This window comes from Polypterus senegalus, chromosome 10 (assembly GCF_016835505.1).
Source record: "Polypterus senegalus isolate Bchr_013 chromosome 10, ASM1683550v1, whole genome shotgun sequence".
Lineage (NCBI taxonomy): Eukaryota > Metazoa > Chordata > Cladistia > Polypteriformes > Polypteridae > Polypterus > Polypterus senegalus.
In genome coordinates, this window is record NC_053163.1 from 117,497,368 (window position 1) to 117,513,649 (window position 16,282).

Consider the following 16,282-nt stretch of genomic DNA (forward strand, 5'->3'; position numbering starts at 1 on the left):
TCCATGATAAATGCAGTTTTTCTTATTTGAATCTGTAAGTTAACATGTATCCATTTTTCAGGCTGAACTGAAAAATTTGATTGACATTACATCAACATCTTTTGAGTTTGCTAAGGAGTTAATCAGACACAATCTGGTAAGCTCTTACAGTTGAATTAGATGCCTTTATGTTTTTACATGCTTTATATCTTGATCTCTGAAAGGAGTGTAGCTATTGATAAAATTGCCCTTTCTATTTCATTGAAAGCTTTTGTACAAAATCACTTTCACCCTTTTGTTTCTCTTTTATTGCTTAGGTTAATAAACACTCTTGCCTTTTAAAGACTTTGCTCTTTGAAGCTTTATATCTTGTAAACCATGCAAAAAATGTTTCTTTTAACTGTTTGTTCCTCTTGATTAGTTTGGTAAAAACGCAATAACTGGTGTACAGAACAATTAAAACATGCAATAAGTAGGTCAATATTTTATGTACAATTCAAATTCAATTTCAACATCATCCTCAGTCCACCTGGAGAGTTTATGAAATCAGATAACCCATTATGAGTTTGTGACTTAAAGATACTGAAGCCTCTTTAGGGTTGACTGAGTCCAGGCATTCTTACTTAAGGACACCGTTAAAAAATCCAAATTGTGAAGAAGCTTTGAAAAGTTCCTTGAATTTTTTATTTTTTTTTTAAATTTTAAATAGAATAGAGCATCCTTTTCCCACTGTGGCACAGTGCTTGGATTGGGATTTTTTTAAACTGAAGTCATACGGCAGTTCACAACAATGTAGTTTAAGATATTGCAATAAAACTTTCTCTGTGCAATATTATCCCATCTGAAATACTCTGAATCCTGTTATAAGTGGATTAGAAGTAATCGAGGTTCCTGACAGGTAAGATTTTTTTCCAGTATAGTCTGGGTGTGGGTCAGTCCCAAAACATTTAAGATGTGTGCTTGACAACATTTCTCACAATTAGGATCTTGGCCTTGGGTACATTTTTGATCATTTAAGCCTAGATCAACACATTCAGTGTAAAGTTATCATTTTTATTTTGATGACTTCAAATGTCTTTCCTATCTAGTTCTCGAGTTAGAATCTTATTGGCCTTTTTAATGTGCTAATATTAAGAGTGTCATGACTTAATGGAACAGGAGAGTAATGGTGTATTGCATGTAAAAATTTTACTAAACTGTTTTAATGTTTTTTTTTTAAATAAACCTCAGTGGTGGAGGGTTTTGCAAATTCATCATTAAATATGGAGGTATCTGTAAATAATTCTGACGTCTGTATTGCTTGTTTGTTTTCGTGTATGAGTGTATGTAAATGTAATAAATTATTTGTCCTCTTAAGCGCTTCCCAAAATGTTCTGTTAGCACTGTCTGGAGAAATGTTAACTTCTATAAAAATCATTTAATGGAGAAAAAATTTAAAATAAAATCATCTGATATTAATAAAGGACTGGACTGCCAGTTTCAAGTTTGTATATTGTGGTTTATAATTCCTCTCTCCAAGAAAAGAGCAGCATGGTCAGAAAGTGCATTTTTATCAGAATGGTAAGATTTGACCAAGGGAAGCAGGTTGTTCTAAATAAACAAGCAGTTGATTTGTGAATAGTTGTGGTGTACCAAGAAAAAGAACATTGTTTAAATAACGGGTAAATAAACTTTTATCTGATTCTAATGTGCAGTTGATTTAGGTATTTATTAGATCCAAACAGAGCCTAGTTTTATAGTTCTAGTATCTGTATCTGATGTACTTTGAGAAGATTCTATCATCATTAACTCTCTAGAAAGTACGCCTCTTCTATTTTTGGTGCTTTTTTCCTTTTTTCCTTTGCGGTCATGGTGCTTGCCAGTTTCTGGACACCTTTTTAGAGTGTGTTCACAGCTCTGTTACTGTTATTCTCTATTAATAGGTTGTGTTTCGTGGAGGTGAAGGTGCTCTCCAGGTATTACCTCCTCTGATTGATGTTATTCCTGAAGCCAGGCTAAATCTAGTCATCTACTACCTAAGGCAAGGTGAGTAGCTCTTTTAGGAAACTGGTAGAAAGTGACCTACAGGAATCTATCTTCTGCATTAGGATAAAGTAAAGCAAAGATTAACACAGGAGTACAAATTCATTTTTAATCATTTTAGATTGTGATGTCTTTTACATAGAAAAATAACTAGTTAATATCTATTTGAGTTTTAGTAGATTAGTAAGTAATATTTATCTCTGAAAACATAGGAGTATATAGGCATGGCGTTCCTAACCTTCTCATTCATTGTATAATGCTGACGCATGAAGTTTAATTTGAGCTTCTGGTAATTTTGTACTAGATTAAATTTAAACAAAAACCTGAGCAAAGAATTATCATTGTCCCTAGTGCACATAATAAAAAAAAAACTTAGCTTTTTGGCAATAATTGAAAGTAGTTACAAGCACTTCGATTTGACATGCCTCTCTGGGAAGTGTTTTTATTCCTAGAAATTCGCTCATCCTCACCTACAGTATTGTGAAAATGTTTGCTCTGTTTTTTTCCACAGTCAAAAGCCTTACATAAAAATTGCCCCCAGTGAATAATGAATACAAAATTTGGTATTCAGTATTTATTTTTAATTAATGCAAGTTGTTTTCATAGGTGCCTTTCCTATAGGCTGAGATGCTGAATGCAATTGTTGTCAGTCATTTCCATTATAATTACATCAGTGTATAGAAAGACACATCACCCCTTTGATGAAATAATTTATGAAAAAATTGTAAATGCAATACATTAAAAGTAGCTGGAATGTTAGTGACAGAAACCAGCACTCATTATCACATGGTGTCAATTTGGAATTGGCAATAAATCTGCCATGCATATCTTTGGGAAATGGAGGGAAATATTTATCCAGGCTTGGGGAGAACATGCAAAAAACACAGTAAATGAGTTTCATTTTTAGGCAGAACAAACCTACTAAATGTAACCCTTAATAGCTGGTCTAGTGCCTTATATAGGTAAATACAAAAAGGACAGTAAAAGGTACGACGGACACAAAAAGCATATGTGAAATCTAATTTAACATTTATAACCTACATTCCTCATTATAATGTTTTTTGATTAAATGTTATTTGCCTGCAGATGATGTAGAAGAAGCATTCAACTTGATTAAAGATCTTGAGCCAATAACACCTCAGGTAAAACTACATTTTAGTGTGGCATAACATAATGTTGTGCCTTTCTTTTGAATGCTGAGATTCATTTTTCTGTGTCTACTTTCATAGTCCATATTGAGTTATGTCTGGTAATACATAAACATGTTCAATACTAAAGTTATTAATGAAATGCACCTATTTTAGTTTATATTTTAGCTATTTTTATATCAGCATTACTGATGTATATTTATAAGGAGTATTATGAAAGCCTCCTAAGATTCTTAGATGTATAACACAATTTATGTATTTATTTATTTATTTTAAACTTTGGCCATATTAAAAGCTTTGTTTGGATTTATAGACATACAAACTCAAACTCTTTGAAATAAATAAAGCTAATGGTGGGCTGCAAAAGCAACAGAATTCAGATCAATCTGCTGGTCTCCTTACTGGCTGTGTCTGTTTTTCCTTTGTATGTTCGATATCAACTCCAGCAGTGACTTTTCATTCATAGAGTGTAATTTGATATATTTTAAGCATTAAGGTTATAATTGTGCATTGTCTGCAAAGTTCAATCATCTCCTTGCGCAGTCTCAAACAACAATTTTTACAACCTGCCCTGGCTAAGATAGCCTCTCTTTATTCTGATCTTTCTTTTTTTAATACACTATCATAAGAAGTATCAGCCTTTCCAGACAACAGTTTGTAAAAAACAATAGAACATCTTGTACTCTACAGCCAGTCCCTGGGCACCTTCATCTTTTTCCAGTGTTCCCATTAAAGCCATTAAGTTTAACAAACAAACAAACAACATTTATTTATATAGCACATTTTCATACAAACAGTAGCTCAAAGTGCTTTACATAATAAAGAATAAAAAAATAAAAGACACAGTAAGAAAACAAAATAAGTCAACATTAATTAACATAGAATAAGTTTAGCGGCCATATACTAAAGGTGATGATATCTTTTGTTTTAGTTTTGCGTTCCACCGTTTATCTTGTCCTTCTGCTCACAATTGAACTAAAATGTACACAAAAAATGAACATTCATCAGGCTGTCGGGTGCATTGGCATTTTTTTCATTATTTGCAAAATCTAGTGAGTATTTTTAAATTTTATCACAAGCAATTTGAAGTTCAGTTGTTTTTTTAGTCAATGATGATATATTTATCATCATATACTTATATAATTATCATTGTATATGTATTTTTTACACTTGTTCTCATCCCCAGTATTGGAATATGTCCTATTAGTTGATGAAAAATAAGAGCCTGTTAAACCTTGCAAGTGTTAAGCTGGTTTGCAGTGTCTGTTCATCTTATGTTGAGTTTCATTTATTTGCTATTGACCACACTACTTAAATATAACTGTGTAAACCTATTTTGCAGAGAAGCTTATTTGCAGTCTTATTTCAACTTAGGTTGTATAGTGCTGTCTTCTGTAAAAGTTGTAAAATATACTTGTTTAGTGCCACTCATTATCACAGAAAGTTGGTTGCATACATTCAGAGGTTATCATTGTCAGGATTATCTTCAGGTCTTTAATATTCTTTTACGGAAAGGAAGTTGAATTGACATGGAATATGTGTTGTTCATCACTAACTTTATCCTTGAGGACAGTATCATTTTGGTAATATTTCACTTCCTTCCAACTTACCCTCTCAGGCTCTTTGGTTTTCTACAAATTTAATAAGGAAAAACTTGACAGACTCAAGTGCACTAAAACATTTGTTCCACTGTGACTCATTTTGTTTATCTGCAAATTTAATTTGAATCACAGTAACATCACATTATCTTGTCTTTTCTTGGATTATTTGCATTGTTGTTTTATGAATTAATTATTTTTGTTACTATATTCAGGTTTGTTTTTTTTTTATTTGTTACCACCTAGTGGTTCTCATACATTATATTTAAACTTTAGTGTGTGAAGATTAAATGGTGGATTGTTTTTGCCCAAGTTGTTTTGATTGAATTTGTATGAATTCTTGGAACAGAACTAATTGCTGAATTCATTACGGTAAACATAAAAATACCAGTATTCATTTTTTGTCTTTTTTAATAATTTTAAAATTTATTCTACTGTAATCTTAACTGCTACATATTACATTTAAACAATTTTGCCATTAGTAATGTACAACATTACATAATTAACCATTCCCTTGTTTTGTACTCAAGGGTCTATACTGGCATACCTTGAAATTCTTGCCTTGATTCCTGTTATGAGGTCATAGAAAAACAGTTTTTATAAATTTTCAAAACTGTCATCTTCTTCAAAATTTGGCTATGAATATCTGCTTATATTAACCATGGTAGAATTTATTTTTTCTTTTTTAAATTAAGCATGTCTTCATTTCCCAGTATAATCAAATTAGCAATTACCATATGTTTTGTAGTGTTATGACTTTTAATATTGATGATTTACTCTCCCACAGGAATACATTCTTAAAGCAGTGGTTAATGCAGCCCTGGGTCAGGAAAATGGCTCAGTAAGTAAAATGACTTCCCATATCTTATCAAGGCAATCCGGCTTCAACTCAGCTATCATGGCTGAATTTTTTGTTGTTATTTACAGAGGGATCACCTAAAGATTGCACAGCAGTTCTTTCAGCTGGTTGGTGGATCAGCAAGTGAATGTGGTGAGTTTTCAAAACTGCTGTGAAATTTATAATCTGAAAACATATGATTTTGTTTTTGAAAAAATACAAAAAACAGCAAGACGTGATGCAGCATCTACAGGGAAATGTTTATATTCTTTTAATGGATTATAGCGTCCATGAATTCCTTGATATTTTTCAGTTTATTTTGTATTTTATTGATTTTATTAAAATCAAATAACATTCCATACAAATAAGTTAAGCTTTACAAAAAAAGGTTTGAAACAAATCAACCCCCACCCCTGAGAAAGAGAGCTAGGACTGCAGAGTAAAACTTAAAGCTAATAAAAATAAGTAAATAAATAAATTAATAAAGATAAATAGAGTAAAAGAGGGGAGCTTCCTAATTTAAATGCTTCTTCTAAAATGTTATTGATTAGATCCTGCCAGTTTTTGAAAAAGTTTGTATAGGTCCCCTAAGTGCGAATTTGATTTATTTCCAGTTTCAAATAATATATTACATCAGTTACCTACTGACTTAGAATAAGAGCGTTAGGATTCTTCCAGTTGAGCAAGACAAGTCAACGTGCCAATAATGTAGTAAAGGTGAACACAGTTTGTTTGTCCTTCTCCACTTTAAGCCCCTCTGTGAGCCCACCAAACACAGCTGTTAGTGGATTAGGAGGTATTGTGACACCAAGGATGTCTGAAAGGCATTTAAAGATTTTGGTCCAGAATGATGTTAATTTGGTGCCACCAATAAAAGCTTCTCTATCTTAAAATACTTCCTACATTGGTTCCATATTCTGAGCGAGTGAAGCACAATTGGGTTGTTAGTATATTGGTGATAACTTGCATTTATTGTGGTGCAAAGCAAGGAATATAACAGCAGGATTTGATTTCTATTGCAGACCAAGCCTCTGTATGTTCATCTATTTGTGTCCATGTCCAGGTTTTTATAGCTTGTATATTTGCTGCCCTGTAATAAAACTAAAACTTAGGTAGAGCCATGACACCTTCCACCTTAGGTCTTTGTAGGGTCACCTTTTGGATACGTGGACATTTTGAATTCCAAATAAATGACGTTATGGTTGAATCTAATTTCTTAAAAAATCATCTATTGATGTATATTGAAATGTTTTGAAATAAAAAGAGAAGCTTAGGAAGAATATTCATCTTAACAATGTTAATTCTTCTATGCAAGTTGTGCTTAATTTTTTCCATACAGACGGCTAAATTTTGTTAATAAAGAGCTTTATGTTTACTTCTGATGTTTACCCCTAGGTATTTAAATTGATCTGCAATGATAAAAGGGAAGGTATCCAATCTAATATTGCATGCTTGAGAATTCACTGGGAAGAGCACTCTTTTATTCAGAAGTGATTCTGAGACCAGAAGTCTTTTGAAATTATATTAGTGGTGTTAGGACTGCAGGCACAGTATTTTGTGGGTCTGATATATACAGTACCATATTATCTACATGCAGAGAAACTTTCTGTTCAAGTCCTTCTCTGATAATCCCCTTTATCTCATATGCATTGCGACAGTGAATTGCCAGTTTAAAAGAGTATCTTAAAGGCTATGGTAATTTATGCTTCATTTGCTATTTATTATGTAAAGGTTTAGTACAGAAACCTTGACCATTGGGTTTCTGAAGAAAAAGAAATAACGTTCTGCTTCAGTGATAACAGAAATGACAAAATGAAAACCGATGTGAAATGTCTAACAGTTTTTTACATCCCTTTTTATATTGTAAATGAGAACATGGCTGTATAAAGTATACTGCTCATTCATTATCTTATTATGTTAAAGGGTTGTTCCTTTTATTTGTTTTAAAATGCAATGGGGTAGCAAGGAATAGCTAAATAAGTCACCATGACTAAGATATGTTCAAAGTTGGGTAATAGTAGCAAAGTTCTTCTTGCTTTGAGATTCATAAATTTAAGGTAACTCATTCCTGGATGTTTGTTGACAATCAAGTGAAAGTGTTAGAAATAAGCAGGAAGGACTTGACAGATAGCTGATTAAGGAATGTTAGGTGTAGTCAGTTATTCTACTGTGGAAAAGGCACCATGGAATGGTGCCATAGCTGAAGGAATCTACAATAGTTTAGTGAGCTAGTGGAACATCTATAAGCCCAGTAAGATACATGAGCCAGAGGCCAAACTGGCAGCACTGCTCAGTACTGCCCCTTAAAGTTCATCCTGATCTTGACTATGAAGTATTGCCTTAAGCTCACTGGAAAGTAATCAAATCAGTTATAAATAATTTTCTTTAGTTTTGTTTGTAGCAAAATCCAAAGTTGTATTTAATCAAGATTAGTAGTGTTCTGATTGATCGAGACTCTAGCTAACTAAACTTGGCACTTAATGAAATTCAGTTAAGATACCTAGAAATAGAAAAGAGTTTCCATCCCTGTTTCCTTCCAATCTCTGCTAGACACCATTCCAGGAAGACAATGCATGGCCTCCTGCTTTTTCCTTCTTAAAAAATTTGAAGATGTGCTTGTCTACCTCAACTCTGTTAAGGTTAGTGTTATTTATGTACATTTGTTCTGTTAGCTATTAGATATTAAAGTGTTTTTTATAAAGAACTCATTTGCTTTTCATTGCTAAATTGTTTTTTTTTTCAGTTCCATGCAAAATTGAAAATACTCTCAAATTCTTTTGGTAATTTCAGGCAGAACTGTAGCTCAGACCTGCTCTTAATTTAGTTTTGCAAACCTTTAAAGATAGTAGATTTAATCTTTGGCATATCAATAAACAAGAAACGGAAATTATATTTACTGATTTTAAAAAATGTGGATGTCGGCATGGTTGTTTTTATTTTTAAATAAGTACAAATTAATGCAAGGTTTATATTTAAATTGTAAATTAATTCAGCACATGTGAGAATTTTTGTGAACAATACTTCTCAGCAGCATTAAAAGCCTCTTTCTCAAACACTTGTAATCAAGTTGAGCACAAGTTTCATACTATGAATTAAGGTGGATTACCAGCATTATGCAGCATTAAGAAGGCATTGCACAAATTAAAGCAGATCTCTGAATGTTTACCTGAAGTAAATATAAATTACTTGAATTTTTTGTGGAAGTTGTACTGATCTGTGTCACCTAGAGAGACTGATAGGTGGATAGACCAAGTTTGAAATGCTGTGTCTAGTTGTTGTTTCTACATTACACAAAATGTCATAAAGAAATTAAAGACTGCAAGTTATGAGTTGTAAAGACTGGTGTTAGTATAAGCACACATAGATAAAGAGGAGACATTATACATTTTAACTGTATCTTAATGTAATAAAAGATCCCTAAATGTTCTTAATTCAGTTTGGGGTTGTGAGAAACTAAGGACTAGCTCAGCAGCATTGTGAGCAAGGAAGGAACTAAACCTGGACAACAACAGCATTTGATCTAAATTGAGTTCTTGTACAAAGATTTCTTATGTAAGCTCCAGAACTTACACTTTTACTTATGTACTGCACTTATACTTATGTACGGCTAAGTCCTTTCTTGCTTTTCCCTCATTACAGAGCTATTTCTACAATGAAGACACATTTAACTTTAATTATGCACAGGCAAAAGCTGCTGTGGGCAACTTCAAGGAAGCCGAAGAGGTATGTATGATAATAAATTTCACACAGATCTAAAGAAGCTAACATTTTTGTTTGTATAGTGAGAAATATTTTTTGTTACTACCAATTAATTTTCAGACTGTCTTTTTTAATAACTGTTTAATAGTCTGCTGTGTTTTATTATTCCAAAAACAGTAAACAAGTATATTTTATTATTAACAGGTATTCCTTCTCATCCAAAGCGAGAAGATCAAGAATGACTATACTTACCTGAGCTGGCTGGCACGATGTTGTGCGTGTTTAAATATTACTGCTAAATTAAAATTATTTTTTTGTTACTGGGATCTTTTCAAGCATTATATTCTGAATTGAATGTAACTGCAAGTGTGAATATTATACTTATTTTGGTGAACATGTTTAAATGCTTGAAGACAGTAAGAGTGACTACAATTTTCTGAAATTAACAAAACGTAAATCTATTCATACATTTCTCCAGATAATTTTTTTCTTTCAGTGGAATGGTATACTTTATAGTAGACATGTACTGTATATTATATGGTGGTTTGGTTGTAGATAGATCAGTGGATGGAATTATAATGTAGCCCCAAAACCATGTGAAGCTGTGGAACTGCATTTAATGTACATAACTAAATAATACCTCTCTAATATATTTGTAACGTAGCAGGTTCACTGTACACCAGCTGCCGATCGGTCCATATCTAAATGTGAACTTATTCTCTAGACTGCAGTACATTATAATGTGCAGCATAGCCTCTGGAGCTCAGCTCAATTCTTGCATAGTATCCTAACTTCTAGCTTCACTTGTTTGCATTTTACATATCCGGATAATACTTGTTAATGTTGTAGTTACTATTATTATTATTTAGCAGATGCCTCTGTCTAGGAAGACATAAAGCATAGCTGAACATTCTGAAAACCATTAAAAATCCATTTTGCAGTTGCAAAGGGCTAGAATCTATCCTGGCAGCAATGGATGCAAAGCAGGAGCCAACCGTGAATGATGTACCATACCATTGCAGGGACCAGTTATATCGGGCCAGTGTTGAAAGTGTAGAATTTCCAAATCACCTTTCTCATATACCTCTGCAGTGGATGTGTTACACTAACTTAAATTTGAAATAAAATATAAGAAGCTTAGTACTACATTTAATGTTAATGCTAAGTGAAAACTAGATGTCCAACAAACCCACAGTTGAATGATGGTTAATTGCATCAGTACTACTACAGAATCGGGAAGAGTAGAAAAGATTAAGCAGCGCCTCAAGATGCCTAGGGAAGACTCTGTGTTCAAGAGTTCCCTGACCATAAGGAGGCTGGGAGAGGTTAGAATAGTCATAGAAGTGCATTGCACAACTTGGTAGCAAGAACTGAGAAATAACATACTAGAACTGAGACAATATAGAGGGGTATCTGCAGATCAGGGAGTAGAGACTTGAAGAGTAAGTGGTATTCTGTAATAGTTACAAGAGGTGACTTAGCATTTGCTGGGAGCTCTGCCAGCACAGAATTGCAATAGTCCAGACTGGAGAAAAGTGGAGCCTGAACAAGGCATAGATAGCAAGGCAAAGTTGGATTGTAGGAATGTTGTAAAGAAAAAATCAGCACAGCGGAGCCATTCAAGAAATATGTAGTTTAAAGGAGAAGGTGTCATCCAAGATCATACTGTATTTCTTTTTTGCAGTTAAACTGTAAATCCCTTTATACATACATTTTTTCATTTTCAGATATAATTAATAAGAAGCCCCGGCAAGCTTGGGAACTGTATTTGAAAATGGAGACATCTGGAGAGTCATTTAGTTTGCTGCAGCTCATTGCTAACGATTGCTACAAGGTAAGACACGCAGCTGCCATCACTTGGCCTTTATGTATTATAGGTCTTTAAATAAATCATGTAGATAGATTAATCAAAAGATTTTTTGGGAAGTTTTCCTCATACTGTACATCCCACAGACCTGCATCTTAAGTTACTTTCCAACTCTAAATTGTGAATCGAAGTATGTGTGAGCCTTCTAGTGGATTCTCACCAAATGCTATCAATACAGGTTCTGTCCTAAGACAGTGTTAAGTTTTGATTCATTATGTTATGTTACTTGCAGCTTAAAGGAAAATAAGATTTATGGGTTAATTTTTTAGGTGCAGTAATCATAAATATTAAGTTTTGCTGTAACCTTGGAGCAGAAACAAAATCCCTACAGATACTTAATGTCGGTCAAAAGTAATCCATCATCACTGTGTAAAAAGCCAATTGGAAATTTTATGTTGGCAGGTTATAAGCATTAAATATCCTATTCACTTTGCAAACATTCATTGTTCCAAACAAGATGTCAGAAGTTGATCCCATCATTGAAGTAAATTGTATTTCACTCTATTTCCTTGCATGCCCCACATTTGCTGTATTCATGCTTACATGGGATCAGTTTTGACTTGCTGAATGACAATGCATTTTTTTAACATGGGCAGAATATGCAGATCTCATTTTGAAGGTACTGCAGCTATGAATAATGTTCAAATCACAGTGCTTTATTTTTAAACAGCAAAGGTTAGTGATGACACAAAAATATAGTTGTCGTCTTCTCTTTCTTTTGGCTGCTCCCGTTAGGGGTTGCCACAGCGCATCATCTTTTTCCATATCTTTCTGTCCTCTACATCTAGCTCTGTTTCATCCATCACCTGCATGTCCTCTCTCACCACATCCATAAACCTTCACTTAGGCCTTCCTCTTTTCCTCTTGCCTGCCAGCTCTATCCTTAACATCCTTTTCCCAATATACCCAGCATCTCTCCTGTGCACATGTCCAAACCAACACAATCTCGCCTCTCTGACTTTGTCTCCCAACTTTACGACCTGAGTTAACCCTCTAATGTCCTCATTTCTAATCCTGTCCATCCACATCACACCTAATGCAAATCTTAGCATCTTTAACTCTGCCACCTCCAGCTCTGTCTCCTTCTTTCTGGTCAGTGCCACCATTTCCAACCTATATAGCAAAGCTGGTCTCACTACCATCCTGTAGACCTTCCCTTTCACTCTTGCTGATACCTGTTTGTCACAAATTACTCCTGACACTCTTCTCCACCTATTCCACCCTTTCTGCACTCTGTTTTTCACCTCTCATCCACAATCCTCATTACTCTGTACTGTTGATCCCAAGTATTTAAACTCATCTACCTTCATCAACTCTATTCCCTGCATCCTCACTATTCCACTGATAGCCCTCTCTTTTACACACATGTATTTTGTCTTGTTCCTACTGAACTTCATTCCTCTCTTCTGTAGAGCATATCTCTACCTCTCCAGAGTCTCCTCAACTTGCTTCCTACTCTCGCTACAGATCATAATGTCTTCAGCAAACATCATAGTCCACAGGGATTCTTGTCTAATCTCAGCTGTAAACCTGCCCATCAACATTGCAAAAAAGAAAGGGCTCAGAGCCGATCCCTGATATAATCCCACCTCCATGTTGAATGCATCCGTGAGTCCTATCACAGACCTCACCACTGTTACACTTCCCTCGTACATATCCTGTACAACTGTTAGGTACTTCTCTGTCATTCCCGACTCATACAATACCACAAATCTTCTCGAGGCACACTGTCAAATACTTTCTCCAGGTCCACAAAGACACAATGCAACTCCTTCTGGCCTTCTCTATACTCCTCCATCAACGCCCTCAGAGCAAACATCACATCTGTGGTGCTCTTTCTTGGAATGAAACCATACTGCTGCTCACTAATCATCACCTCACTTCTTAACCTAGTTTCCACTACTCTTTCCCATAACTTCATGTTGTGGCTCATCAATTTTATCCCCCTGTAGTTACTTCAGCTCTGCACATCCCCTTGTTGTTAAAAATCGGTATCAGTACACTTCTTCTCCACTCCTCAGGCATCCAAGATTTCATTAACAATCTGGTTATAAACTCCACTGCCATCTCTCCTAAACACTTCCATGCTTCCACAGGTATGTCATCTGGACCAACGGACTTTCCATTCTACTTCCTTTTCATAGCTGTCCTTACTTCCTCCTTGTTAATCCATTGCACTTCTTGATTCACTATCTCCACATGATCCAACCTTCTCTCTCTGTCATCCGCTTCATTCATACGCTTCTCAAAGTACTCTTCCCATCTGCTCAACACACACTCCTCGCTTGTGAGTATGTTTCCATCTTTATCCTTTATCACCCTAACCTGCTGCACATCTTTCCCAGCTTCTGTCTAGCCAATCGGTACAGGTCCTTTTCTCCCTCCTTAGTATTCAACCTCTCATACAACTCATCATGTCTTCTCTTTAGCCTTTGCCACCTCTGTCTTCACCTTGCACCTTATCTCCTTATACTCTTGTCTACTTTCTCCATCTGTCTGACTATTGCAGTTCTTCTTCACAACCCTCTTCCTCTGTATACTCGTCTATAAATAAAACATAGTATTGCAAAACATTAGACACATTTATAACGTAGCACCTGTGGGCTACATGTAACGTCTAAAAATATGAGTTCAGTTGTAATAATACATTTATTTATATAGCGCCTTTCCCATGTAGCATATACATTCTCACACTACTCTAATGCACTGTTACAAGTCAACCTAAGAGTAAAGTTCTTTGAGACAACATGGTTACATTTGTTATTCCACCACTGAAGTCACAAATGTCTTTATCAATGTTGCTTGATCAAGCATTATTATTTTTAATTAATTTTCAGCTGTTGCTTGTTCTTTATCTCTTATGTAGCATTTTTGCTATCATGACAAATGTTTAACAAGTGCAGAATGCCTTTTATTCCATAGTTTAGAGTAACCTGTGCTGGATTAAGTGATTTCAGTAAAGGATGAATGGAACTGATTCTTCTGTACATGTCTGTTTTCAGATGGGTCAGTTCTATTATTCAGCAAAAGCCTTTGATGTGCTAGAGCGGCTTGATCCAAACCCTGAATACTGGGAGGGCAAAAGGGGAGCCTGTGTTGGTTTATTTCAAATGATTCTGGCAGGAAGAGAACCCAGGTAAGAAATGTATCCTTGTTTAAAATCAAACTAAGGATAGTTGTCAATATCAAGTAATTTATTCAAGCTGTTTTTAATATTAAAATATTTGTAGTAGTCACAAAGCATACAGACGAATACAGACTCCAATATCACTCCTTTTTTATTATTCTTACTTATGGCTTCTGAATGGTGTGGACATGAGGGGTGTGCTCCAGCTCCCCAAATCCAACACAACAGACGTAGGGCACAAGTTAAAAGCACCAAAGAGTCTTTTAATTGCGTGGGAACTTTTCCCAAAGTGTTTTCCACCACCACAGCCACAAGTACAAGAAATGTACAGCACAGTTATTCTTCTTTCTTTCTCTCTGTCTCTTTGTCTTTGCCACCTCCTCCTTTGCTCCTCCTAGCGAGCTTCGTCCACCTCTCCACGTGACTCTGGCTCGCCTCTTTGAGGCCAGCAAGTCCTCATGTATTGGCCATTCCGGAAGTGCTTCTGCTGTTCCACCCATGTGGTCTGTAATCAATTCCGTGTATGGCTGAAACCCCATGCAATACAGTGCTTCAGACTTTTCAGCACCCTCTAGCAGCACCCACAGTACCCAACAGGGCTGAGGTAAAGAACTGCAAGTTCCATGATGCCCTGTGGGAATCCGGGGCACCGCTGCAAAGCAGGCTAGCTGCCATCTAGTGTTCTGGGGGAGACAGTGTCCTAAAGAAGCTGCCATCCCCCAGCTATCTGTCTCTTGGGCATCCTGGCCAGGTTTGGATGCCTGCCGTCTCTTACTATGGGCAGCTTATTTTTTTCTAAGGAAGTTTGTGGCAAAATGCTAGAACTGTACCTTAGGGATGAACCCATCTAGTCATCGCTTTGATGAAAATGATTTCCATGCCTCTGCAAAGCTTGCAGAGTGTGGGCCCCAGCTTCTTTGGTTCTGATGCAGATAATGCGGGTGACAATAGTACATTGTTCAGTGTTGTATTGTTCATTACACAGGGACTTTACACATGTATTCTTTACATCCCTGCTCCTTTTTGAAATGTATCTTTCCAAAAAACCAGCCGCTAAGTCAGATTTTGCATGACTAAGGGGCATCTCCCCCCAGGTAAGCTGATTAGCAGTATTTGTATTCTTTCCATTTGTGTATTCTTTAATGGATGACTAGAGTATGGCACATATCCCTCATGTGGCGAGCCTGTTTCACGGCTTAAAATAATTACACACTTACACTATATAATCTTTATGTAGTCATAACCAGCTTTCATATTTTCTGAAGGTGTTTGGCGTTTGGTTGCAATTGTGATTTTTTTTTTTTTGCTTTATTATAGTCCGCATGCCACTTGCAACACTCCTTTACATAGCAACTTTGTCTTTCCAAATTGTTTTCACTTTTTGTTTTTTTATTACATTTTTGATTTTTCAATTAACTCTGGTCACAATTTGGTAAATTCATTGAGATATTCTGGTCATGTATTAAAAATTGTATAATGGTTCTTCATAAAATTGTAATCGTTAATAATAATTTTATTTTATACTTATACAGGGAGACTCTGCGAGAAGTTGTTTCTCTACTGAGAAATACAGGAAACCAGCAGGCAGACTACATCATTCGAATCTTCAAAAAGTGGGCCAAAGAGAATAGGTTCCCTATCTGAAAATCTTATTTATCAATTAGAGCAATGATAATTTTGTACTGTTTTTATATAAAGAATTACAATTTCATATTTGTGAATGTGTTTAATTGTTTTATTATATATATATATATATACATATATGAATACCTACTGTACATTGTAAATAAAGTTTATAATTAAAAGTAATATGTTTTAATTTAATAGAGCTTCTTGAATATGAGTATGGGAAAAAGAGTGTGGTGTGCCTGTGGGTCATTTACTTAGGTGAAATATCAAGTTCTTAAAAGCCCATCTCAGTCCATTCATGAAAATTTAAATTTTACCAAAGTGTATTTGGTTAAAAAGGTCAGGCAAGTTTACCTTAGCGGCTGATCAGTAGCC

General features: G+C 35.1%; 1 protein-coding gene across 1 annotated transcript in view; it reads left to right on the plus strand.

Annotated features, from left to right (window-relative positions):
- Nucleotides 1-15,993, plus strand: part of ttc26 (tetratricopeptide repeat domain 26) — a 39,085-nt gene extending 23,092 nt beyond the window's left edge. The window contains exons 8-18 of the mRNA XM_039766418.1: nucleotides 62-136; nucleotides 1,902-2,004; nucleotides 3,088-3,143; nucleotides 5,535-5,588; nucleotides 5,675-5,738; nucleotides 8,136-8,224; nucleotides 9,225-9,308; nucleotides 9,489-9,558; nucleotides 11,012-11,118; nucleotides 14,154-14,287; nucleotides 15,811-15,993. Of these exons, the coding sequence (XP_039622352.1) occupies nucleotides 62-136; nucleotides 1,902-2,004; nucleotides 3,088-3,143; nucleotides 5,535-5,588; nucleotides 5,675-5,738; nucleotides 8,136-8,224; nucleotides 9,225-9,308; nucleotides 9,489-9,558; nucleotides 11,012-11,118; nucleotides 14,154-14,287; nucleotides 15,811-15,922 (948 nt within the window). The 3' untranslated portion in view covers nucleotides 15,923-15,993. The remainder of the gene's footprint in view (nucleotides 1-61; nucleotides 137-1,901; nucleotides 2,005-3,087; nucleotides 3,144-5,534; nucleotides 5,589-5,674; nucleotides 5,739-8,135; nucleotides 8,225-9,224; nucleotides 9,309-9,488; nucleotides 9,559-11,011; nucleotides 11,119-14,153; nucleotides 14,288-15,810) is intronic.
- Nucleotides 15,994-16,282: the final 289 nt, after the last annotated feature.